This window comes from Tinamus guttatus, unplaced genomic scaffold, assembly GCF_059628265.1.
Source record: "Tinamus guttatus ecotype Peru unplaced genomic scaffold, ASM5962826v1 Tinamus_guttatus_pri_ptg000639l, whole genome shotgun sequence".
In the NCBI taxonomy this organism is placed as follows: domain Eukaryota; kingdom Metazoa; phylum Chordata; class Aves; order Tinamiformes; family Tinamidae; genus Tinamus; species Tinamus guttatus.
This window is the reverse complement of record NW_028289173.1, coordinates 1,093,408-1,118,460: the sequence shown is the minus strand read 5'-3', so window position 1 is coordinate 1,118,460 and position 25,053 is coordinate 1,093,408. Positions and strand designations below refer to the sequence as shown.

Here is a 25,053-nt window from a genome sequence, read left to right as displayed (position 1 = left end):
TCACAATTTAATAGTAATTGGTGAATATTGCTCAAGAAATAGGGCTGGCCGGACAGTTTTTGTGGTAAGAATGTCAACACAGGTAACTTACTTTCCTGACCAGCGCCTACTCTGTAATGTGACATCTATGGAACAGGAAGTGATAATTTCTTGGAAGTATAAGGCCATATTATTAGCTATTTCTTCATGAATATACCTTTGCATTTTTCTACATCCTGTGGGGCAGTATACCTGCTCTCCACTCACTCATTTCTGACCAAGATGCAATATAACCTAGCTAGTCACAGTATGAAGAAAAACATCACATTAAGTGGAAAATATAAAGGAAGGAATAAACAATGTCTGTAATGCTGATTTAAGATCTCTGATTTTAGTATTAAAGAGCTCCTTTTAGTGAATCTGCCTTTTTCTACTCTTCATAATTGTGATATGAATTATTTACTGCCATAATTTTTTTTCCCTTGTCTTGATTCTTTACATCATTTCTCAATTTCTTTTTGTCTGCTTCAAATTCTGCCTGGAAATTTAACTTTCTCCTTCCGAATTCTGAATTGTTTTATGATTAATGGTGAGCCCTCTTCTTTAACTTCTGGTAAGTGCAATCAGAACTTACTTACTGGTGAACTTATCATTTTTTTGCCTATATTCTTGCATCATCTTCATATAATCCTTTATCTTTTAAACTCTTAATTGCTGGGGTTTAACCGTCTTTTAGGTAAAGACAGTATGATGTAATACTATCATACCACAATTCTGTTTCTTCAGGTTGCTCAATTAAACCTTTTGGCAGGGGAGAAAATTTTCTTATACAGCAAATCAAAAGTCCTACAGACTTGGATATAAGACTCTTTTTTTTGTTTTCCTCCCAAGGATTATGTAGGCAGCTGCAGAAATAGAATGATTTTAATACACCAGGTATTGTACAAGTGAAATTTGATTGATTTATTAAGTGGCCTTGCTTTAAGCAATTGTATATTTTGGACATTGAAAAAGTGTCAAACAATTTTTTTTTCTCTTGCAATACTGCATCTCCCTGCTATGTATGAATTCTTCCAGTCCACGTTTCTAAGTTCATATTTGAAGACTACTACCAAAACACTAGGCATTCACTTGACACGTTACCAACTCTGCAATTTTAAAAACAAGCACAATCTTTCCTCTGCAACTTTGCAGGAGAGTAGAGAAACCCTGGAAGGAAGGGAGATGTTAAAACACTTGGTGTCATTTGGTTAACATCTTTGGATTTTCTTCTTTGGAAAAAGAAAAAAAATTATCCTTAAAAAATTATCTTTTTTTTTTTTTTTTAGTGGAAACAGTACTCAAGGAAATGCAAACTCAAGGCTGTCTCTGCACTCCCCGTTTGATGTTGGAAATATTGACGTACCAGATCTTGAAAATGAGGATATTTTGGAATTACAGATGAAACAGTTTAGCCTTCCGCAGTTCTGTGTTTTGGTCCTGGAAAGTTCTATACCTCTTCTAAGAACAGGTGCGAAAGTTTGGAATGAAATATGTTACTTATGTATCTCGTTCACATTAATTTGGGGAGCTTGATACTTTTTCTTAAGCAAACTTTTGTGTGAACTGCCTAGGAAGTTAGTATGATGAAGTGAATACGTCAAATGACCAGATATGTATGATTACCAAAGCATATTAACAAATTAGAGTAGTTCTAGTCTAGAGGTTTTGTTTAGATCTTCAAGGTAGATTCTTCTGGTCATTTCTGAATGTGTTGCAAAAATTGTGACTGCTTTTTACTAGTGACTGGGGAGCAGTGGTAGGAAGTAGGAAGTGGTTGTACGGGAAAAATTGCTTGGCAGAATAAGGGGAAACGTGAGTTTTCCCCTCACTTGAGGGGAAAAAAATCAATGCTAAAATAAAATGTGTTTTGTTGAACTCTCTTTTTAAATCTCTTTAGGCATATTATTTTCCTTTGTGCAGGAAATAATCTTTTAAAGAATTTTTATTATTTTTCTTCTTTTGTATTCAGTAATAAACCATACATGTGTGTTAATTACTAAATTTTATAAGTAATGCTACCATTACTCTTAATATCAGTAATGATTTTTAGTTAAACTTAGGAAAGTTCTGAATTGCCAAACCTTTTGAATATTTAGTCTTTTTCATCGTAGACTTTTAAAAATAGAATTTAATTGTAAAACAGTGTCATTCAAATTTGATACTGACAAAAGTTTATTAAATGTAGGAGTTGAAAATATCTATCTATGACCAGACAATGCCTATCACCAGTTTCTGAATGGGTTTAGGATTTGAATTTATAGAATAAGTGAAATGTACTGTTATGTAGTGCTGTTTTAGGCCTGTTTAACTCATGATGACATTTTTGTGCCACAAAATACTCCTTTAAATATATGACTGTAAAATCAATATTAAGCTTTCTCCCTCTGCAAAGTAATGCATATTTTCTTCTTTTTCTTTGTCTGTAAATACAAAAAGCTCACAAAATAAAAACTTTTGTTTTCCTTTAAAAATAGCAATATTTGAATATCACTGTATTCAAAACATTCTCTTGACTTCTGGCAGTTTCTCCTTTTTTTATGATAGAAAATATTTTTTATAGATTCCCAGGTATTTTGTTTCCAACACTTGTAGTATCTGAGCATCTATTTGCTAAATCTTCATATTTTAGGAAGAATTTTATTCTTTGCTCAGATCTTAGTTTTAGATTTTTCAAGATCTTTTGGTTGATTTTTGAATGTTATTCAATAACATTTTTATAAAATGAATAGCTGAATTTCTTATGTGTAAAGACAAGCCAAGTGATGCCAAGCATACATTAGGCATGATTGTTATCAATTATCAGAACTGTATCTGATCATCAAAGTTTGACAGAGATATCTGTCTATCCATCCATTCCTATGCATCCGTTAAAAAGATTTTTTTATGTCTTTTTATATTCCGATTAATTTTACTCTTGTAAACAACAGAGTAATAATCAGATAATTTCTGCATATTATCTGCTTGCCTCTTGCTAATACCTTGCTAAATAAAACATTTTTCAAATGGATAGAAGGATTACAGACAATTGCCCATTTTTAACAAAATTAGTGTGACCTGTCTGTTATTCTATTGATAAATGGAAAAATGTGCTTGCCTTTTCAGTTTATTGGATATGTTTTTGTTGTTTGTAAGTTTAATGATGTGCTGGAGAACTTCAGTGGGAAAGTTCATGTAAGAAGTTCGTTTTGATCTAATTTCTTTGAAATGCAGTTGCATTTTCATTTGCTGAAACAATGGAAACATGCATCCTTGTAGAATGTGATCAGTTTTAGTGACGTGTTTCATTTTGAGGCAAAACAGGACAGAATTTCACCAGTAGCTTTTCTGTTTATGTGTTTATCTAACTCTATGGTTATAATCCCTCATCAGGGCAGTAAGATACTTCATACACTTCTGTAGCTTGCCACTTGAATCTGCACACTTAAACTACAAGTTTTTTCCATTTTTCAAGATCGTTTGTATCTTATCTTAAATATTTCATTTCCAGATCAGTTTTGTTTTCCCTTGTTTCTCTTGATGATAGTCTTTTATGACAGAATGTAAGCAGCTACAGGCTCCTCTCAATTAATGACTGCTTTAGTCTCTTCTGTTACATTGGCTAAGTTGTTAGTTTCGATGACTCACTTTTCATGCAATTAGCATCAACTAAATTGGAAGAAGCATACAGGAAAATTAAAATCTCAGAATTCCACATATGGAATAATGCCATGTTTAAAATGACTATTGAATTTTTTGTGTATTTGAATTTTTCTGTCTCCTCATTTGCGTTCCTAGGCAGTAGGAGAGTGACAATGGAAGTTCTTGAACTACTTGTTGAAGACATGTACCTTACTGGTGATGCTATTTCTGAAGATGTTTGGGAAGATGATAGCCTTTTTGGGTTGGAACTGGTAAGATTTCTTTAGGCTTTGATCAGCTATGTTTAACAGTCTGCTTTTATAAGCTTCTGACATTTTCTTGCAGTAGTTCATATACACATATAATCTTCTGCTGAGCTACCCTTTTCAGATCTTAAATAGCTTAGTATTAATTTTACTACTGCCACGTTCTGTGTATTTTAAAATGAAATCTTGTATTAGAGCACACTGAAATTTCATCTCAACAAAATAAGTCATTGTGTTTTTTTGCCAGGGAGTAAAAGGCCATTATGTTAAGAGAAGGGAAGCCATTATGATAAGGGAAGGGACCTCAGAGTGGGGGAAAAGCACTGACTACAAATATTAGATGAACAGTTTGTTTTATATGAAGACTCTGATTTATTTATATTATTACTTTATTTAACTTATGAAGTTTTTATACAATATCAAGTAATTACCAGGTAGAATAGCAATGTATGACTTGCTTCTATGTGTGTGTAACTGAAACATTAGCTAGTACGATATGTCTATGTAGATATTAGAATTCTAGATATTGAAAATTGTGTAAAAAAATCTCAGTCGATTTTTATCTTGAATGAACATGACTTGTAAGGTAGCGTGAAAATACCACAGAATATGAACCAGTTTTTACAATCTTTGTTATTAATTGACTAATAATTTTGTAGACTTTCCTACCCTATCTGCTGCAGATGGTATATCTTATTAGAAGGACCTAGCACTGGATGTGGACTTTTTACTTTGCTTTAGTATACTCACACTCATTTGTCAAAATCTGTTACAATTGATCAACATCAATTGAAGACACCTGAAAGCACCATTCTGAATGTTTGAACTAAAAATTTTAGTATTTAATTTTTTTGTTTAGTTGTTGAACTACCTGAAAAAATATATTGACTGAACAAAGAACGTTGTCATGCAGGAGAACAACTTATGCATTCAAACCTGTCAAAGTACTGTAGAAGCTATGAGTGGTATTATACACACACACATTACTTGTGAAAGTTCTTAGAAGAAAAATCATGATCTAAAAAAATCATGTTACTAGCAGATATAACTTTGCCATCAAGTTAAATAGAATTTCGGTATATGGATGTGTGTGTTCATATGTCTATATGTATATTTATGTGTATAAAACCTTGATGCTGTAACTTTATTTTGCTAGCAGAAATATGTGCTACACTAGTAAAATGATTACTTTCTAGATATAAGCTTCACTGTCCATCAAGGCTCTGAGTATGCATCTATCTGAAACATCTGGACTGTCCAGGGCCAATAAATAAAGTTAAAATTTAGCTTTACAAAAATCAGTTGACCATGCAGGAGATCAAAAACATCTCTATCTTTTCTGGTGTTCAGATAGGTAGCAGATAACTTGAGGAAACAACTACTAAGCTTATATTATGGTATTTATTGCTACATCAAATTATATATATATATATATATCAGAGTTGTTATTCCTCAGTGCTTAAAAACATGCTTTTTCTTTGTTTTGTATTAGTTCCAAGGGAAAGAGGCAAAGTCTCACTTGTCTAGGAAACTTCAAATTATTTCTTGCATAGTTTCATTCTCTGATGCTATTTGTTTGAAATCTACTTTTAAAAAAATCTGTGAAAAAGAGTATCTTAGAGAAATATATATACTGGAAATTCCTTTCAAAAATATGTTTAATTGTAAATATATATATTTTGCTTTTTCATTATCATCCCTATGTAAAATTTTTATTGCTTTCTTATTTTTCAAAGTGTATTTAAGTATGGTTTGATTTTTGCACTATCAAAAAATTTGAATCTGTAGAGCCACAGCCTCTCGAATTTTTGTATAATTTGCTTTGAGACAGACATCCTTTACAGAAGAATAATCTGCTTGATTCAGCTGCTGATTTGAGATTCCTGGAGTCTTGAAGCTGAGGCACCACTTGCCTCTGCCAGCTCTGTTAGTAGGGCAGGAAGAAATCTATTTTTTTGAGCTATTAAAATGAGCTTGCAACCTGTTCATCTTGCTGTGAAATAATTTTTGATGATAATTACTTTATAAGACTTAACTGAATTTAGTCAGTTGCTTCCTGTCATTTTTTTCAACTTCTACCATGTTGAGTCAGGCTATAGATCTTAATGCATTTACAGAATTACTAAACTAAATCTCTTATATGCCTGCTTGATCAGTCAAAACTAAGGCAGAGTTAGGTGTCCTTAAATACACACTTAGCTTTTTTCAGGTGACCAAATTCTAGAAAATCATGTTGCTCTCTCCTGATGATTTTTTTGATCTCTCCAAATGCTAGAGATTCTATTGCAGATTTTTATATGATCTATTTTTTTAAAAAAAATGTGCCTTTATTAGAAATAATCTAATAATAGCATCAGATGTTTTCAAAACTTATGTGAATGTGTAAACTTACTTTTTCATGATTAACTAGCACATTCCAATTAGATCATAAGATTTCTATCTTAAACGTGAACTTCAAAATACTTTTTTATACACCACATCAAATGTTGAAAGTTCAAAAACAGACAGGAGGAAATTACAAAAGGGAAGGGGGGAGCAACAAGTTAAGGAGTAATTACAGAATAATGTATTCAGAACTACAAGTGAAAATGCAATCAAGTCCACAGCTGTAATGCAAACTTCTGTTTAGATGATAAATGAAACTCCATGTATTATGTATTATTTCTGCATTTTTGAATTAGTTTGTATAATTGTGTTAAAGATAGTACAGAAACTGTATAAGCATTTCAAGATACTATAATAATATTGTGGCAATTATTTCTAATGATTGTATCTTTGATTCCATTTTCAGAAGGACAAGTTGCTTGTTGTGTTTGATTTGCTTGGAGAAACTATATCCTATCACAAAAGCAATATTAGTGCAGAGCAGCCCGAGATGATACTGGTGCATCATAGAATGGCATTTATCAGCATCTCCCTTTTCACTGTTAGGCTGCTGCAGATGCTTCTGCCTGTAGAAAAGGTGAGGTCATCACTAATTTTAGAAGTGATTATGTCTTGGGTTTTTTTTGTATTTTAAGAGGTACCTTTTGCAATGATTATTGCTGGGAGAATACTTTGTGGATAGCGAAGTTCGCCTGACTTACACTGGCTGTGGTTTGACCATAGAAGGCAACTTTGCCCTATCTTCAGTTTTCAGTGTATTCTTCAGATGTTTGGTGCAGATTTCAAGCATTATTTAATATACTTGTTATTTTAGTGAGGTTTTCAGAATTCAGTGTTCTTTTTCCTCCTGTAGCGTTTTTCTAATCAGGTGTGTGTGGTTTGCAAAGCTGTGCTGCCCCCTGCTTGTTTCTAGTAAGCACTTTGTTTAGACTGACTTACTATTTATAGTCATCACTGTCTCAATGTATTTGATGGAACATAGCGAATAATTTTAGTATTTTATAGTGACTTTAGCTATTCTTTGATTGTCTTTAATTACTTTTTGATTCTAATGTTCTTTAAATCTCCTGTGTTGTATTTTGTGGGTTGTTTTTTCTATTCAGTTTAGACAGGGATCTGATGTGATCTGATCTGGAAGTTTTTGTGGGAGAGAAGATGCGGGAAGACATTTAAAGCTTCTAAAGCATTTTAAAATCCCAAGAAACTCTCTATCTCTAACTCTCTATCTTTATGCTTTCATCACTGTGTTACGGGATAGCTCTCAGATTTTTTTTTTTTCAATCTGTTACTCCGATTCACTTAGTTATGGATTTTTTTTATGAACATGAAATATTTTATTATTAATGCAAGTAATCTCTTGTCCGTGAAAATAAATACAGAAACACTAATCCAATAAGATTTTATGTTTTTGATCGCTGTGCTCTTATATACCTGGTGTAGAATTTTTAATTCTGTGCATGAAAGGTATTGAAAAAGAATTACTGGATTTGAGGTCACAATTTCTAGTTGAATGAACATTTGTAGTAAAAAAAAAAAAAAAAAAAAAAAAAAAAAACTGGTACAAACATAACACCATTCTTAGTATGGTATATTACTATGTGGGATTTTGGGATAGCTTTTTAGTGATTAAAGTATTGAAATAATTGTGATCTGTGTGTTTTCTGCCATCTAGTGGTTTGATAGTAATTTGACCTAGTCAGTCTGAGTAGTTCATGTTGTGGCTGGATCTGATGCATCTTCTGTTATTGTCTGCAGGTGTGACTCAAAACTGGTATTTACTGGTCTCTCACTTCTTCATATAAAAACTCCTTTGATATATGTATCTCTCTAATTTATAAAGAGCAGTGATTGTGTAGAGCAGTGATTGTTTTTGTTGAATGGCTGCAAATGCTGTTGTTTTTACTTTATTTGAGAGTTGTTCTTTCTGTTTTATTCTGACAGTCCTTTTTTTTTTTTTTTTTTTCAAGGCAAGTAAAGTTTTACCGAAGAATTTACTAGCTGCTTTATTTCTCCTGTCTCTGGACATGCCCTTCTCCTTGGAATATCCAAATGTTCATGAGTCCGCAGTAGCATATTTGGAGCAGATGAGTTCAGAAAACTACAGTATTTACAAACAAGCCTCAGAAGCTGCTTATTCAATTGAATGCACTTGTAGCTTTATGATGGAAGCTCATAAGGAGGTGTGGAATTTTATTAAACAACATATTTTCTGTAGGCAAATTTCTTTTTCCCACTTTTTTCTTTCCCTGGTGAAAACACTAGTCTACAGGGAAGAGCCATAGGTATTCTGTGCTAAGCAGATGCAGTTATTCTATATTCTTTTTCACTTAATACAATTCATGTCATTAGTAAAAATGTTATGCAAATTTAAAAAAAAAATGGAGATTGGAAGCGTGCATATGACTTCTTACAGCCAAAGAAGTAGGAAAGAAATGAGCAATATATTTATAGAAAAAAGAGTATTCTAATTAAATAATTTTCAATATTTTAATTTCGTACTACCTGGTAAATTTAGCTTTAGGTAAAATTTCTTCTAGAATGTGTGAGACTATTATCTGTGGGCTTATCCATTATGGAGACAACCAATATACTTTGTCTTATAAGTAAAGGCATTCCATCGTTGTCTTAAAATATTCTTTTCCATTATCTTACATACGTAATCCGTAGGTAAGTACTGCTTGTGCGCAATGCTTCATCCATTGTTACTGTTTGTAGGAAAGATAATAAATGAATAAACTACAGCAATGTAAAGTATTAAAAAAGATGAATTGAGCTTTTTAATTTTTTTTTTCTGGCAAGCTCTAAACTTAGTGTAAATAACAGTTTAGTCATAAAATATATTTTACAGTGAGGTTCAACAAGTCATTTAAATTTGGTGGCTTTAAGACATTTATTAATGAGAAGTATGACACGTGCTTCAATTTCGAAATCTCATTCTTGAGTGTTAACAGCGAATTCTTAAAAGTAGTTAAATTCTGCATTATGTCTTCTCCTGAAAAATGAATATATATATATGTATTTAATGTATTTCAATTTTGAAGAACAAACTTCAAAGAAAAACTCTTCTTGGGCATTTTAAAAAGTGTTTTGACTACTGTTACTGTGTTCATGCAAGAAACATCAACTACTCTTTACTCCCATTGCATTTAATAAAAGCTTTTTGGGATTCAGCAATGGCAAGAACAGGTACTAAAATGTATTTATTTTAAATCTCTTAGTGAATCAAGTTAACTGTATAACTTTTCTGAGAAGGGCTGAATTAACCTGTATTTAGAAGATGTATTATATGATAATTCTGAAAAATGGTACAGGAACTTTTTAAGGTTGTTAATAATACTGATAGTCCTTTCCCTTTATTTTGTATTTCAGGGGGATAAGAATCTTTTTGAATTAATAGAATTGGCAGATCAGGCCTTAAGCAGTCTCCCTTACCATCAGCACTTTCCCTTACTTCACGAATGCATCCAAATATGCTCCAATATGTAAGTAAACTACTATTAAACTTCTGTAATTTTTTAAAAAACACTTTATAGAAAAACTTTCTCAAGTTGTAGGGTCTTGGACTTTTTTAATGCTCTATATTTGAGCAATGTATAATATTAGCTATTGAAACATCTCTTGGTATGCTTTGTACCATCCTATTGAAGATTGGATTTTAAGTTGAATCTCAGGTACTTAAAAACCCAATTATTCATTTTCAAGGATTTACCCCCGTATGCTTATGTTTATGAAGCTACCATGTGGTTTACAGAGAAAATGTATTAAAACTTTGGCTTATCTTTCTATTCAGTATTTTATGAATTCTCCTGTTTCAGGCGAATTTGTATAACTGGATTATTTTACACTCAGAAATCCTAAAGGACTTTATTTTCATTCAGATGCTGTGTACTGCAATATGGCAGCTCATTTATTAAATAATGAGTTATTTGCTTTTCTGAATACTCTCTATCTCTAGGATAGAGAATTTAAGTTACTCTGTGATGCCTGGAAAAAATCTCTACTAAGCGCTTGATTAGAGATATAAAATCTTAATACTGTAGTGATTTTTTTTTTTGAAAAACTCTTAATGTGGAACTACATTTAACAGCGCTGTAACAGTTGTCTTAAAGATATGAAATGTAGAAATGTGTTTTACTGTTTCTCTACTGCTTTAGAATTATTCTGTGATTACTATTTTGAAAAACAAGAAATTCACTTATATTGTTTTTAATTTTAACTGTTACCTCTGCAAGGAAAGCATTCTGAAAGCATAGAATTTTTATAAGTGTATACTATGATCTACAGAGCCTACTGGAGCTCTATAGAATGTGGTGTTTTCAGATGAGTAAGCATGTTTATCAGGTTCCTAATTTCTATCAGAGTTTAAAAACATTTTCAAAGGATTATGAAATTTAACATTTTTAAGACATCTTTGGATACTTTAAAATAATTTCATACCTTACATAAAACAAATCATGGTTAACCTTATTGTGTGAATTTCCTTTTTAGTTGGAAATCTGACCAGACCAACCCAGTGCTCCAGACTAGGAGTCAGAAGGTGCTTCTGCATCTGTTGTCTCATCCTGTGCAGAACATAAAAACTGAAGCCTATCGCTGTTGCTTGGAAGTGGTTAAGGTGAGAACTAACGCTTTTTATTTTATGCTAAATAAAGATATATATTCTGGTGTCACTAGTTTAAGACTGTCTTAGAGAAAAATCTGTTTAACATACTATATACTGAGATTTTCACAGTGCTGAGCTTTGCTCACCTTTTAAGTTATTGTTACTATTTTTTATTCAACTATTCAGTTTTGCTTGTCTGCTGAAAAGTTGCTCTGATTTTATTCTCTTCTTAGCAGTTTTTCGCTTTCCTTATATTTTTAATTGAACATGAGCGCACAATCTTTTTGATCTGGCTGCTTTCCACAAGGTTGTTCACTGAAGGAAAGCAAAACAGAATACCAGTAATATACAGATGATTTCAGAATATATATTTTTATCTGGATTCTGTTTTGTTTAAACTGTATGAAAATCTGAAACAAAAATGTCTCTTTCTTCATATTTATGTAGACGATTAAGAGCAAGTCAATCCTTTTGTGTTATTATTTTAAAGTTTTAAAATCTCCAGGATCTATACTTACTTTTGTCTGTATTTTTCTTTTTAACTATATTCATGAGTTATTTTTTTAAAGAAAGCTCAAGGGGTAAAGAATGTAAACTTTCTGAAAGTATGACTGTACTCTTAAACAGTAATGACAGTGTCTTATTCATGAAGTCTCTTTAGGTAGTTAGTAATATTTGCTTAAATCAGTGGAAAAAAAGAATTACCGTCTCTACCATTAGGCAGAAGTTAGCTCTTCAAAACTGAAGAATGTAAGAGAGCAGATTCCTTCTTGAACAGCTGGTTTACGTACTGAGTTGCAATCATTTAATTTATGAAATTCCATTGAAAGAACTCATATCAGAATTCGTATATGTGCGTATCAGTGAGATTTAATTTAGCTTGTAGAATCCTTACTGCTTGTGGTGAAGTATACAGGCTGTGTTTCAAGGCCAGCAGTTAAACAGGCATTTTTGCTTCTTGAAAACTAAATATGCCTCACCTTAATTTGTTGTGTTAGGGCGTTTTTGTGTGTGTGTGTGTGTGAGAGTGTGAGTGTATCATTTAATATAATGAAGGCCTGGTGTGTGAGTGAGCCCCCTAAAATTAACAAAGTTGCCCTTGAAATAAAGACTTTTAATCCAGCAGAAGACAGACATGCTTTGAAACCTCTCTGCAATGTTGGCTTTAAATTTAGTATATTCCCTCTTCCTTTCGAAAATTATCGAGCCTAGCATATACTTGTTAGAATAGATTGAACAAAGCTTTTCAGGATAGCTACAGACTTGGTTAAACTTATAGTTTTTTGATATCGTGTTACTTGTCATTCTTATTTGTATAATGGGCACCTGCTAAACTTCACATTGTATTTAAAGCAATTCACTAATATGAAAAGCTAACTGAACTAGTCTACCACAAAAAAAAAAAAAAAAAGGTAACTACTTCCACCAAATGATGTGTATGGCATATTTACCTCCTTATATTAGATTTTGGTTATTTTGTTGTAATAATGAATGATATGTAAACTTTTTCTGATTTATATTTGCTATTTTCTAAAATTAAGACAAAATGATTTTCTGTTTCTTAGCCTGTATAGCAAATGGAATTTTCAGTTAATGAAGTACAAAGGCGTTTGTTTAAATATCGAAATGTTTAGCTTTCAGAATTGTAGTCTTAGTTGCTTTTCACTGGGTGACAACCTCTGGCAGCCTATAAAACAACTGTGGTAGTGGAGACATTCTTGAATTTTAAAATTAACCATCTTTCATTTTCACTGAAGGACTGTTTAGGTATTCATAATGCTGCTAAACCTGTGTCTTCAATCTGCCATGGAGTACACTTTCTTCTTCATCCAAAAGTTTTATATGAAATCTCTACATTTGGTCTTCAAGAAAATAAAACTGAGGTACTGTATTTATGCTGTATTTGTAAGCTGATGTGCATGCATCAAAATAGGTCTTAGTAGCATGATGCTATTTATTCAATGTAATAAGTGCAAAATGAAAACAAAATAAGCTGCAGGTTTAAATTTTATAATTTCCTGTAGTATACTTAGCCTTACCAAAGTGGGCATATGGCAAAGTAGCACACAATTCAGGTTGTGCCCATGCTTACTCTTTCTACTGTTTAGATGTATCTCTGCTAGTTAAATTATCATTAAACATCAGTTTGATCTTTCATGCTTGTGACATTGCAAAGAAATTGAGTATAATCCTAAACACTTTTTTTTTTTTAAAAAAAATCCCAACTGTTAAAGATGAGCTAGGATGATATTTTGAAAGACTATTCTTGTCTGGAGTGAGAGTTATGGTATAAAATGCCTTTTTTTTTTTTTTTTCCAAACATCTAACGACAGACTTTTATTTACTTTTTCCACATAACGCAAGGGGAAATAATTCTTAAAAACAAGAAAGCTTCCTCTGTTACCTTTATAGCAACAATAACTCCTAGCGTGTGAACGCTTTCAACATACATTGGTGACTATTGAGAATACTATATTGTGTGCCATTTTTTCATTTTTCAATATAGAGCTACAAATAAGTTCACATAAAATTGGAAAAATTTTGATAGCTGGCTGAGTTTGACTGTTCAACTCCAAGTGTAATGGCTATAAAACAGGTTTTGAGACTTTATCTTCTTGTAGCTCCAGAAATATTGCAAATAAAATCTGGGAATTGGAGAATAAAACGACCCAAAAATATAAGAAAAAAGTACATATAATAATTTGTTTTTCCTGGAGGACAGAGAGGTTAATAGGTGTATAACTTGTAATATATATTTTTTTAATTTAGAAAAATTAATTGGTCTTTCTGGAAAATAAAACCTAGGGTTTGGAGATGAATAAAAAGATATCAAGAACTATCGTTTAAAAAAATATGCTAAATGAAATTCAAGCATATTCTTACATTAAAAATAATGTTTTTAAAAAAAACCCTCCAATACTCATGGTATATTACAATTTCATCTTGAAAGGTAACATTTCACCATTGGCACATCATGTGCTTAGACTCACTGCTGCGTGTATAACCTGGAAAGGAATTACACTCTCTGAAGTCATCTCTCCAAGGCTGTGAAGATAAATTAACCATGTATTTTATAGATTTGTAACCTTGCAATGAAACTCTGGCATTTCACTTTTTTTATTAGTATCTTGAGCTTAGAGGCTTTAAATTCCAAGAATTTGTCTGTCCTGTTAAAAGGAAAAGTATCTTCTCTGACAGGCTTTTCTACAACTTTTAAATTGTCAGTCACAGTAAATATTAACGTTCTTCAGTGAGAGTACATTTCGTTCATAGATTCTTTCCCTTTGAGCTGTGTTTGTATAAAATTTGAAGACAACCTTATACTTCAGTATTGACAAACTAACCTAGACACTTAGGCTGTCACATCTTTATTATTATTTTTTTTTGTTACCGAGCAGGTGAACTCTGCTGCCAAGTCCATTCTGATGTACCTATTGCAGGGACGACTTGTAATGACGGTGTTGACTTGGAACAAGTTTATTGAGGCCCTCTATCCCGTCATTCCTATTTTACAGGTATCTCTGCTGTTCGGTATGAATATGCTATTTGATGTATGATATGTGAGATATGTAAACAGCAGCACTGGAAAGTAGATGAACAAATATTAAGCTGTCAGATGGAGAAATGTTTTGTATGGGTCCTAATGCCAGTAAAAGTTACTCCTTTCGGTTTGGTAAACAACTTTAGCCTGATAATATTAGAATTTGAAATTTTGAAGGAATATGTGGAAAACTCGGCAAAGCTCACCAGTTAAAATATTCCTCGATCATATTTTTTTCCTTTTAAAATAAGGTAGTTTTTAAAAAATATTTTCACGGAGGAATATCTGGTTTTGTTAAAGTTGTTGCATTTTTGATGCTTCTCCATTCCCCCTTAATCACGTTCCCAAAAATAAAACAGAATTGTATCCTCTAGTTTACTCATTATTAAGCTTTTTAATTTAGTTTTTTTTTTTTTTTTTTTAGGGTTATGCTGATACAAAAGATACATTAGGTAATTGTATCCTCACTTTGAGTGAGACAAGCTCTGATCAAGGAGAGGGTGTTCTCCCTAGAGCTACTAGACTGCGGGCAGCTCTCCGTCTTCTTTTCTCAAAAAAACAGTTGTGAGTAACATCCTGTAGTACAAGGGGACTTAAAAAGCAGATTAACCAATATTGATTTGAGTATTTTCCAAATAGAAATTTTATGACCTATATAATGTTTAACTGTAAAGCTAAAGTTTTCCAGTATGAGGACTTTATATATTTCTTTTAATCATTTACTCCTTTAGGGTTCGTTCTGTAGCACTTAAACATTTATCATTCCATCTTTTGAATGAAGAAGGAGCCAACCTGAAACGCCCACATCTGCATGGTAGTGTGTTATCCATCATTTCAAACTTGTTTATTGTAGAAAGAGCTATTGAGCTGAAATTGGATGATAAAACAGAGTCGGTATTTAAGGTGAATAAAGTCTGTCTAAATATTCTGTCATTCCTCAACTCTTTTCCACCTGTCTGGTAGCTTAAGTTATCATTCTCAGGAGATTGAATTGTTTCATATGAATCATCTCATATCACAAAAAGGATTATATGTACAGATAGATAGATAAAGATACATGCATAGATATATTCTCTCTATGTGAATGTTTAACAATAGTTTTCACACTACAAGATGCAGCAATGAGTAAGAAAACAATTCATTCTGCTTTTTTTTTCTTTTCCTCTCTGGAGATAAGTTAAGCTTAAGAAATTGCTTAACTGCAAATCCTACAAGCCTGCCATATTTACATTTTAAATGTGCATAGAAAGAGTCTGATTTTTCTCAGGCAGGGATTTTATTTTTCAACCCAGAGTCCCTTGTTACTGAAACAGCCACAAAGATAGTTTAATATGAAATATTCTAATATAGATGTAAAACTTCTGTCTGTGTTTTCTTAGTATTGCAGCGTCTGCAAAATGAAAACAAATCACAAGTATATTACCAATGAGTAAAGCTATCTTTTTATTCAATCAGCTAAGGTATTTTCTTACCACCGCTGCTTCTTTCTCCATTACACTCAAAACTTGCAGGTTTAAAGGACTATCTCCCCCAAGTTAGGATCTTAAATCTGTATGTGAATTCACAATTATTTTAATTTTTCTAACCCTGCTGCTCCTGAAAAAGCACTCCTGTTCACTAAATTAGAAGTGTATTGCAGCATTTCTGTGTAATTCTGAGATTTCTGTAATCCTTCCTAATCTACTGATTAGAAGTCTGCTGTTGTGTGCTAAAAACTATTCTCTTATGTGCCCCAGGAATTATTAGAGATTTCTTAAAAGAAGATTATAACTTAATCCTTTTTTTTTTTTATCACGAACATGTGGAATCCAATCAGATTCTAATAGAGAATATAAATCTTTCTATTTTTTACTTTCTGTCATGAAGTTTAGCTAGTTACCTTGTTTCACAGTAGCATACTGTATGTAAATCTAAATATGCTTTTACTTTTAGGCAGAAACTGTTGAAAAACTTTATAGCATCTTGACCTCTGATGCTGTTGACTTAATTCTACGAAAGTCAGCAGCTGAACAACTAGCTATAATTTTGCAAGGTAAAGTTCTTTAGAAAATTTTTATTCATCTGCTGATTTTCAGTGACTACTACTGTTTGGCTGTTTTGTTTATGTTTCTATTAAGGGTGCTTTTATTTTACATAGACCTTAGCTGTATCATTTGACCAGAGTGCAACAATATTGTACTGTTGTGATAAAATACAATCTAAATCAGAACTTAGTTATTTGTTAATGTACTCAAGAATAAGTAATAGTGTAGAAAACAGCAACTTATTTCTGTAAGTTCTGTAATAGTGGTTTGTTTGTTTGTTTGTTTTTCTCTCTCCATTTGATTTCTCATTTTGTGATGTTTGAATTAATAATTCAAATTCAGCTACTTCTATGTGCAGGAAGGCAGGCGAAGGTCATTAAGAAACATAAATATTTTCAGTGGTATTGTGTTTCCGGTAATAAAGTCATTCTCAGATTGTGCAAACTAGTGAAACGGGTTTGTCACTTAGTGACAAGTTCCTTTTAGCTTCCAGAATTTCTTCTTCTAAATTGAGTTAGTCTAGATACACATTTAAAGTGAATTTAAATGCTGATTTCATGATTAAGAGTTTGGTAAACTCAAGATAAACTTCTGAGATTCTACTCTTCCAGTAGCATGAAGATGCAGACTCCACAGGGAGCCTGCATTCTATTAAATTATGAAATATAATATGTAATTTTAAATTTAATATTAATTTAATAATATATTCTTACATATAGTAAGATAGTAGTTGCTGGAAAGATGTTCCATCTTATACTCCTTATGATTTAAGTGACTCATCATAAATTTGCATCACAGCTTTTTATGATTTTGTTGCTCACAAAGGAAAAACTGATAAGTTCTGGTAAAGAATATTTGACTACTTAGATGCAAGTAGGTAATCTTGAATAGAGCATTATTTGACTCTGTACAGAACCACTACTCTGAAGTTTTAGACCTGGATGTCAATACTCTACCCACTCAAACTCTGGTTCAAATATGTGTTTTATTCAAGGCAGACAAACCACAATGTTAGAATATTATTTTTTTTTGTTTCCACCCTGAGAAGAAGAGATCTTAGACAATATTGAACTAAGAATTTTTGTTATCAGAAATAACATAAAAATGAAGAAATGCTTCCTATATCCTGTAAAATACATTTTGCTATGACTATCATTTTTCAGAAGATTAAAAACAAAAACATGAAATCTAGCATAGAATGAAATTATAAAAGAAAAATGTTGCTGCTTTATCATAACAAATTTAATATGAAGAATCACAAACCCAAACAGCTTATGGCTTTTTGTATTGCTAAGTATTCTTGAACCAGATGTTCTGAAAGATGGTTTCAGTGGAAAAAAAATAGTTATTGTTATTTTTCATTAACAGATTCATGACCAATTTAAAATTGTTGCATGTTAAATTATTGAAAACTTCAAATATTAAAAGTGAAATCCTGTGTGGCCAGTATTTGAGTTATACTGAGGGTGATGTAGGTGAAGAACATAATGACATTTTGGGAAGATATTTAGGTTTCTTAATTGTGTTTAAGAGGCATTTGTAATTGTGCATAATGAGATGATTGCAAAGGAAATGGAGATGTTGTTGTTGTTGTTGTTGTTATTATATGGTCTTGAAGGTCTTTTCCAACCATAATGATTCCATTATTATTTGGTTAAGAAATTACTGGCTAAAATATGTCCTGTAATGGCTGCTCCGTCATTTGGATGTTTTAGGTCTTTTTCACTTTTAGGCAGACACCTCTCTCTCATTTATTGTCCTAAATTGCACAGTTCAGCTTTGTAGGAAGACTTCTATAACACTTATGCTTTGTAGCCAATCCCTCTGAAAGAAGTGCTAAAGTTTTGCTGATAACGCTCTAGTGGGGACTTACCTTGCTTGTGCCTTAGCTGTACCTGCTTTGTTTGTTAGCAGTTTGGGAAACTGCTGCTTTCAAGAGCACAAATTTGTTACTGAACACTAAGAAGCTATATATGGCACCAGGGGCTCCTAATATAGATACACTTTTTCTTGCAGATACCAAAATGCATAATGCAGTGAAAAAGTTGGGTGTGATAGAAAAGATTTTGGCTTACCTCAATGAGTGCATACATCAAGATGGCAAGGTAAAAATACTGGCACAAGTTCTTCTGGAACTTTTGCATAACATGGTGGTAATATAATGCTTTTTTTCTGTACTTATGGCACTAATGTTTTTACTGCATTGATTCTACACAGAAGACAAATGTTTAGTAATGAATATAATCCCAATATCTATTTATTTTATTTTTGAATATGATGACATTCTGTTTAGATTTTGGTCTAGATATATTAGCTGGTCAAAGAACTAACCATGTTTGGTTTTAGGAGACCAAAATACAATTTCTAATCAGCTTTTTTAAAAACAACAACAAAAAAATAAACATCTCTCCAGATTCACGCGCAAATAAATATAATTAAAACCTGTCCTTTATTAATGGCATATGAGTACCTCTGTGAACCCCTGATAATGAGTTGGGGAAATATGATGTGAGGTTCTTATTTTTTTTAATTGTGTTTATTGTAGAATGCCAATGTCTTTATTTTTTTACTTTTTTGAAATAAAAAGTAATAAAAACGTTCCCAAGTTCTAAGCAAGTTTCCACTTTTCCTGGCTCAAGCCAAGATAATTCTTTACCAAGAAAGTTAGTAAGACCCGAGGATCATAGAATCATAGAATGCTTAGGCTTGGAAGGGACCTCTAGAGATCATCTAGTCCAACCCCCCTGCATACGCAGGGTCACCTAAAGCACGTAGCACAGGACTGCATCCAAGCGGGTTTTGAAGATCTCCAGAGAAGGAGACTCCACAACCTCTCTGGGCAGCCTGTTCCAGTGCTCTGTCATCCTCACTGTTAAGGAAAAATTTCTTAAGTTCCTGTGGAACTTTTGGTGCTTCAGTTTGTGGCCGTTTCCTCTAGTCCTATCAGTGGCTACCACTGAAAAGAGACCAGCACCATCCTCTTCACTCCCTCCCTTGAGGTACTTATATACATTGATTAGATCCCCTCTCAGCCTTCTCTTCTCCAGGCTGAACAGGCCCAGCTCCCTCAGCCTCTCCTCATAGGGCAGATGTTCCAGGCCCCTGATCCTCCTTGTGGCCCTGCGCTGGACTCTCTCCAGCAGCTCCACATCCCTCTTGTACTGTGGACCTCAGAACTGGACACAATACTCCAGATGTGGCCTCACTAGGGCTGAGTAGAGGGGCAGGATCACCTCCCTCGACCTGGTGGAGCCGCTCTTCTTAATGCACCCCAGGATCCCATTGGCCTTCTTGGCCACAAGGGCACACTGCTGCCTCATGGTCAACTTGTCGTCCACCATGACACCCAGGTCTTTCTCCGCAGAGCTGCTCTGGAAAGTAAATGGAGTGGGATCTTTGCTTACCTCTTATCTGATGTAACTGAGTGTTAAAATAAGCTGAGTGTGTCTCATTAGGTCAAGGAAAGAGCATATAGATATGATTATGTAAACTAGTCTATAGGTTGCTACCCTGAGGGAATCTATCCCAGATTCTTATTTTCCTTTCAAACTGTTCTTAATTTATTTCTAAAATCATTAAAAACGAAAGTTTACTTGCTTTTGGGAGATGACTACCAAGAAAAGGATGAATGATAGAGATAGTAGAGAGGAATAAGCACAATTCAAATTTTAGAATGGGCTGTAGGAAAGCCAATGTCACGCCAGCCTTCAAAAAAGGCAAGAAGGAGGACCCAGGCAACTACGGGCCAGTCAGCCTCACCTCCGTCCCCAGAAAAGTGATGGAACGGCTCATACTGGATGTTGTCCCCAGGCATGCGGAGCTCAAGAGTAGTCAGCATGGATTCACCAAAGGGAAATCATGCTTGACTAACCTGATAGCCTTCTTCGATGGAAAGACCAGCTTAGATGAGGGGAGAGCAGTAGATGTCATCTATCCTGACTTCACCAAGGCTTTTGGCACCGTCCCTCACAACATCCTCCTGGGCAAGCTCCGAAAGTGTGGGACAGATGAGTGGACAGCGAGGTGGATTAGGAACTGTCTGGATGGTAGAGCCCAGAGGGTGGTGATCAGCAGTGCAGAGTCTAGTTGGAGGCCTGTAGCTAGCAGTGTCCCCCAGGGGTCAGTCCTCAGTCCAGTCCTGTTCAGTTTATTCATTAATGACCTGGATGAAGGCACAGAGTGCTCCCTCAGCAACTTTGCTGATGATACCAAACTGGGAGGAGTAGCTGATACCCCAGAGGGCTGCGCTGCCATCCAGAGGGACCTGGACAGACTGGGCAATGGGGTGGTGAAAAACCTCATGCAATTCAACAAGGCCAAGTGCAAGGTCCTGCACCTGGGGAGGAATAACCCCAGACACCAGTAAAGGCTGGGGACTGACCTTCTGGAGAGCAGCTCTGCAGAGAGGGACCTGGGTGTCATGGTGGACGACAAGTTGACCATGAGGCAGCAGTGTGCCCTCGTGGCCAAGAAGGCCAATGGGATCCTGGGGGTACATTAAGAAGAGCATCTCCAGCAGGTCGAGGGAGGTGATCCTGCCCCTCTACTCAGCCCTGGTGAGGCCGCATCTGGAGTATTGTGTCCAATTCTGGGCTCCACAGTACAAGAGGGATGTGGAGCTGCTGGAGAGAGTCCAGCGCAGGGCCACAAGGATGATCAGGGGCCTGGAACATCTGCCCTGTGAGGAGAGGCTGAGGGAGCTGGGCCTGTTCCTCTTGGAGAAGAGAAGGCTGAGAGGGGATCTAATCAGTGTCTATAAGTCCCTCAAGGGAGGCAGTGAAGAGGATGGTGCCTCTTTTCAGTGGTGGCCACTGACAGAACTAGAGGTAATGGCCACAAACTGAAGCATCAAAAGTTCTACAGGAACTTAAGGGAAAATTTCTTAACCGTGGGGGTGACAGAGCGCTGGAACAGGCTGCCAAGAGAGGTTGTGGAGTCTCCTTCTCTGAAGATCTTCCAAACCCGCTTGGATGCAGTCCTGTGCCACGTGCTCTAGGTGACCCTGCGTGTGCAGGGGGTTGGGCTAGATGACCCCTAGAAGTCCCTTTCAATCTTAAGCATTCTATGATTCTATGGAATAAGATTATAAATATAGCTGTGCCAGACTCCTCTTTCCATTCTAAGTAAGCCTATTATCTGTTGAAAATCAAATGGAACTCTATTTGATGGAGCTAAAAGAAAATTAAACATGGAACTTTGGTCAAGCAGAATGTGCTGATTCATAGCATGAACATTTGTTGTAAACTTTTCACAGTAGTTCATTCTAATTGGTATTGATAAATAATATTTACTATGGTCCTGCAGGTCATGGAATGTATAGTGCTACCCTGTCTAACACTTCTACGGAAAATTGCATATGCTGATCCAGTGGTGCGTTTGTCCCTAGCACAGCAGTCATCCTTTCTGCTTGTGTTATTCAGAGGTAAAGATTTTATTTCTAATTTTATTTTAATATGTGAGTAGAAAGCACCTGTGTGAAACACATTAACCAAAAGCTTACCAGAGAGCTTTGGCTGTCTTCAGAGAGAGAAAGAAATACCATTCTTTACTAGTGTTACTCAGAAAGTGGTAAATTTTGAGGAAGTTTGCAAATAGACTGTAAAAATTGAGTGTTTCACCAGTTCCATTAAATATCCCAGTTTTTCTAACATATATTTTAATTATCTTTATTCAGTTTCCCTGATATTCCAAGCTGATGGTGCTGTTCTAACTGAAGCTACAGTATTGCTTTGCCTTCTGTTGTTTGATGAAGTAGCAAGACAAGAAACATGGTATAAAAAAAACACAATTTTTGATTATGTATCGCTAGCTAAAATTTTAAGTTTTCACATTGGTAGAAGTTTTTTTCTTTCCAAAATTGCATCTTGCTTATTTGTGTAGGCCAAACAAATTGTTTAGGTATTTGTGCTGAGAGTCATACAAGTTTACTTGATGTACAGTTACAATATAAATGCATCATTATTCTTTGGTTTTATTTATTTGTTTACTTTTAATTTACTTACATTTTTCAAAAGTCCCCTGCTGCCCTCTAACACCTTTCCATAAATAGAAAGTCCACTAAATAAAAAGCTATAGATCTAGCCCCTTTTTCATCTTAGTAAGAATTCTCTCATATAGTCTGGGTTTTAGGTGGAGCAATTGTCCTTTTTAAAAAAAACTTCAGCTTGAAGAATGTTTCACATTTTATTATTTGAAATTTGCGTATAATTCAGAAAAAAATATGCTGTTATAATTAACACATGAAATATGTACTGAAAAAATTGTAATGCCTGCTTTTTTTCTCTAATGGAAATATAATTTAAACAACCACGTGCTTTGATAAGTCATCCTTAATTTCATTTTGATGTACAGTACATCTGCAGCAATTATTTTGCATATATGTGATCAAAGAAATTCCTTGAAGGGAAAAAAATAGCTATATCTGAATAATAGCAAAATAGGAGCATTAGTAGAAAATTAGGATATAAATTAGTATATAATGAGCAAATAATAACTATAGCTTAATCTTTTTCTTGCAGGGCTCATGACATATCTAGTAATGATACTGACCTACCTTCCTTCAGTTTGCCAGTTGCTGTTGTTAGACGGTATGCTTTTGGCAGTTAACTTTGTTGCTTTGTTAGCTACCAGCCCTGAAGGGCCAAAACAGGAGGAAAAGGAGATACATTTTATGTTAAAAATGAGATTGCATTTTTAAATGTGATTTTTTTTTTCTTTAAACTCCAAGAGTTTGTCCTCTGACAAAGACTTTCCAAAACTTATTTACAAATGTAAATGTCTTGTCCTAATAGAGTACTTTATTATTATTATTATTATTTTAAAAAAGGTATCATCTTCCGGTCAGAATCACTGCTCATCATGCTGTTAGTCCCAATGCTGTCATTACACCATTGTCTTCTGACTCCCTGGCTATGAAGCCTGTGTCAGACATGCTTAAGATGGCTTGGAATCTGTCATGGTTTCATGGGATTGAAGACCTGTTACAGCTGGTAAATTATGAGAAGGAAGCAGAAATGTAAGCTGTTCTGTTTGGATTTAAATTCCTAATGTGTTTTAATAATATTAAGGGTCTTTCAAGGTTAAATAGCTTCTCAACATAAACTGCAATTCAAATTGTTTATGATATTAGAATGCTGTCTTTTTTAAATGTAAAATGTTACATTTTAAATGTAAAAGATTACATCTCTACAGGACTTTGTAGATACGATGTCAAGGGCTGATGTTTTACCTAAATCACATTTATGCATCAAGTCTAGAGCTTGATACAACTTAACAGTGACGGTCAGGCTCAGTCAGAATTAGGTAGCAGGAAGCTCACCTTATTATGGGGCTGGAATTTATTTATTTATTTATTTATTTTACACTTTTTAATGTTAATACTAAGAATTACAGTGGATAATCAAGAATCTTTTGACTATCTCTTAATTGTGCATAATTTCTGTGTTTGAGAGTATTCTGTCCCTGGGCCATAGAAAACACTGCATGCTTTGATTACACTTTTATTTAAGTCAAAATAAAAAAAAAAAAAAAAGTGACTGTCTCACTTGCACTAAAGTATGAAAGAGTTGGTGCTCACTGAAATAACTTATAAAGACACTGACCGTTAACCATTGCTCTTTACCTTTGCAGATTTTTAGACATGCTAAAGCTGTCCTCAGAAGATATTCTTATACTGAAGATAACACACACAAGCTATGGACTGCAGGAATGTTTTAATTCCATCATTCAGGCAGTATCCCACAGGGACGTTAGGGCTGCCGTTATGAAACTAAGTTTTTATGTTCTTAATGATAAGCTTGCTTTAAAATATAACTCTGGGCCTTCTGGAAATACTTTGGAGAGCTTTGTTTGGCAAAGAGCGTTAAACAGGTAAGCATACTGACTGCAAAAATGCATTAATGCGTATGATGTTTAAATTGTAAAGTTGAAAATATGAAATTTCTGAAATTAATTTCCCCTCTATCTCTAATTTTGATTGCTTGTATCCATTCAGATATAGTATAATCCTGCAGTTGAACTGTGTCTCCTAGTGGTTACTGATGCTGACAGATGATGCAGAGTTTTAATGTAAAATTTAAATTAACCTTCGCTTAGTCTTGGCTTTGCAAGTATGTTTTTCCAGTGTAGGGATGTTTTGTTAGGTTGTTTCTGTTGTTGTTGTGTTTCTGTTAATTTGTTTGTTTATTTTCCTGGTTTGTGGTCCTGTTTTGTATTTTTCACTTTAGGTTTAATATAGGTAATTCCCTATTTGCAGGTTACTTCAGTATTGCTAGGCTGAGATCTTAAATGTCTTTAATGTGCTGCAGGTGTAAAAAAGGTATTTTTGTTTGCATTACAGGTTTCTACAAGTGCTTCCAGCTTCTATCGATGATGAGAAGCTTTTGGTAGATGTCTTGAATTTTTTAAACAAGCTGCTTAGGGAGCAGAGAGCAAGTTTAGAAATGGACCATCTAAAGTGGATGCTGAAAACATTGTATGAGAATGTAAGAATCCACCTAATTTATCTGTAGACTACCAAATGTCTGTAACATGTTTTTGTTTTGATGAGCTTTTCTAGAAAAAGGACTTCTAGAACAGAAGTTCTAGAAGAAAACT

At 34.0% G+C, this 25,053-nt stretch overlaps 1 protein-coding gene across 1 annotated transcript in view; it reads left to right on the top strand.

Moving 5' to 3' along the window:
- RTTN (rotatin) overlaps window positions 1-25,053 on the top strand; it is a 66,332-nt gene that overhangs the window by 6,644 nt on the left and 34,635 nt on the right. Inside the window, exons 9-26 of the mRNA XM_088535655.1 lie at window positions 1,308-1,489; window positions 3,796-3,911; window positions 6,697-6,867; window positions 8,258-8,470; window positions 9,660-9,772; window positions 10,779-10,905; window positions 12,651-12,776; window positions 14,292-14,408; window positions 14,859-14,998; window positions 15,166-15,337; window positions 16,367-16,466; window positions 18,475-18,563; window positions 21,763-21,880; window positions 22,133-22,229; window positions 22,977-23,045; window positions 23,285-23,473; window positions 24,088-24,327; window positions 24,797-24,941. Of these exons, the coding sequence (XP_088391781.1) occupies window positions 1,308-1,489; window positions 3,796-3,911; window positions 6,697-6,867; window positions 8,258-8,470; window positions 9,660-9,772; window positions 10,779-10,905; window positions 12,651-12,776; window positions 14,292-14,408; window positions 14,859-14,998; window positions 15,166-15,337; window positions 16,367-16,466; window positions 18,475-18,563; window positions 21,763-21,880; window positions 22,133-22,229; window positions 22,977-23,045; window positions 23,285-23,473; window positions 24,088-24,327; window positions 24,797-24,941 (2,524 nt within the window). The remainder of the gene's footprint in view (window positions 1-1,307; window positions 1,490-3,795; window positions 3,912-6,696; window positions 6,868-8,257; window positions 8,471-9,659; window positions 9,773-10,778; window positions 10,906-12,650; window positions 12,777-14,291; window positions 14,409-14,858; window positions 14,999-15,165; window positions 15,338-16,366; window positions 16,467-18,474; window positions 18,564-21,762; window positions 21,881-22,132; window positions 22,230-22,976; window positions 23,046-23,284; window positions 23,474-24,087; window positions 24,328-24,796; window positions 24,942-25,053) is intronic.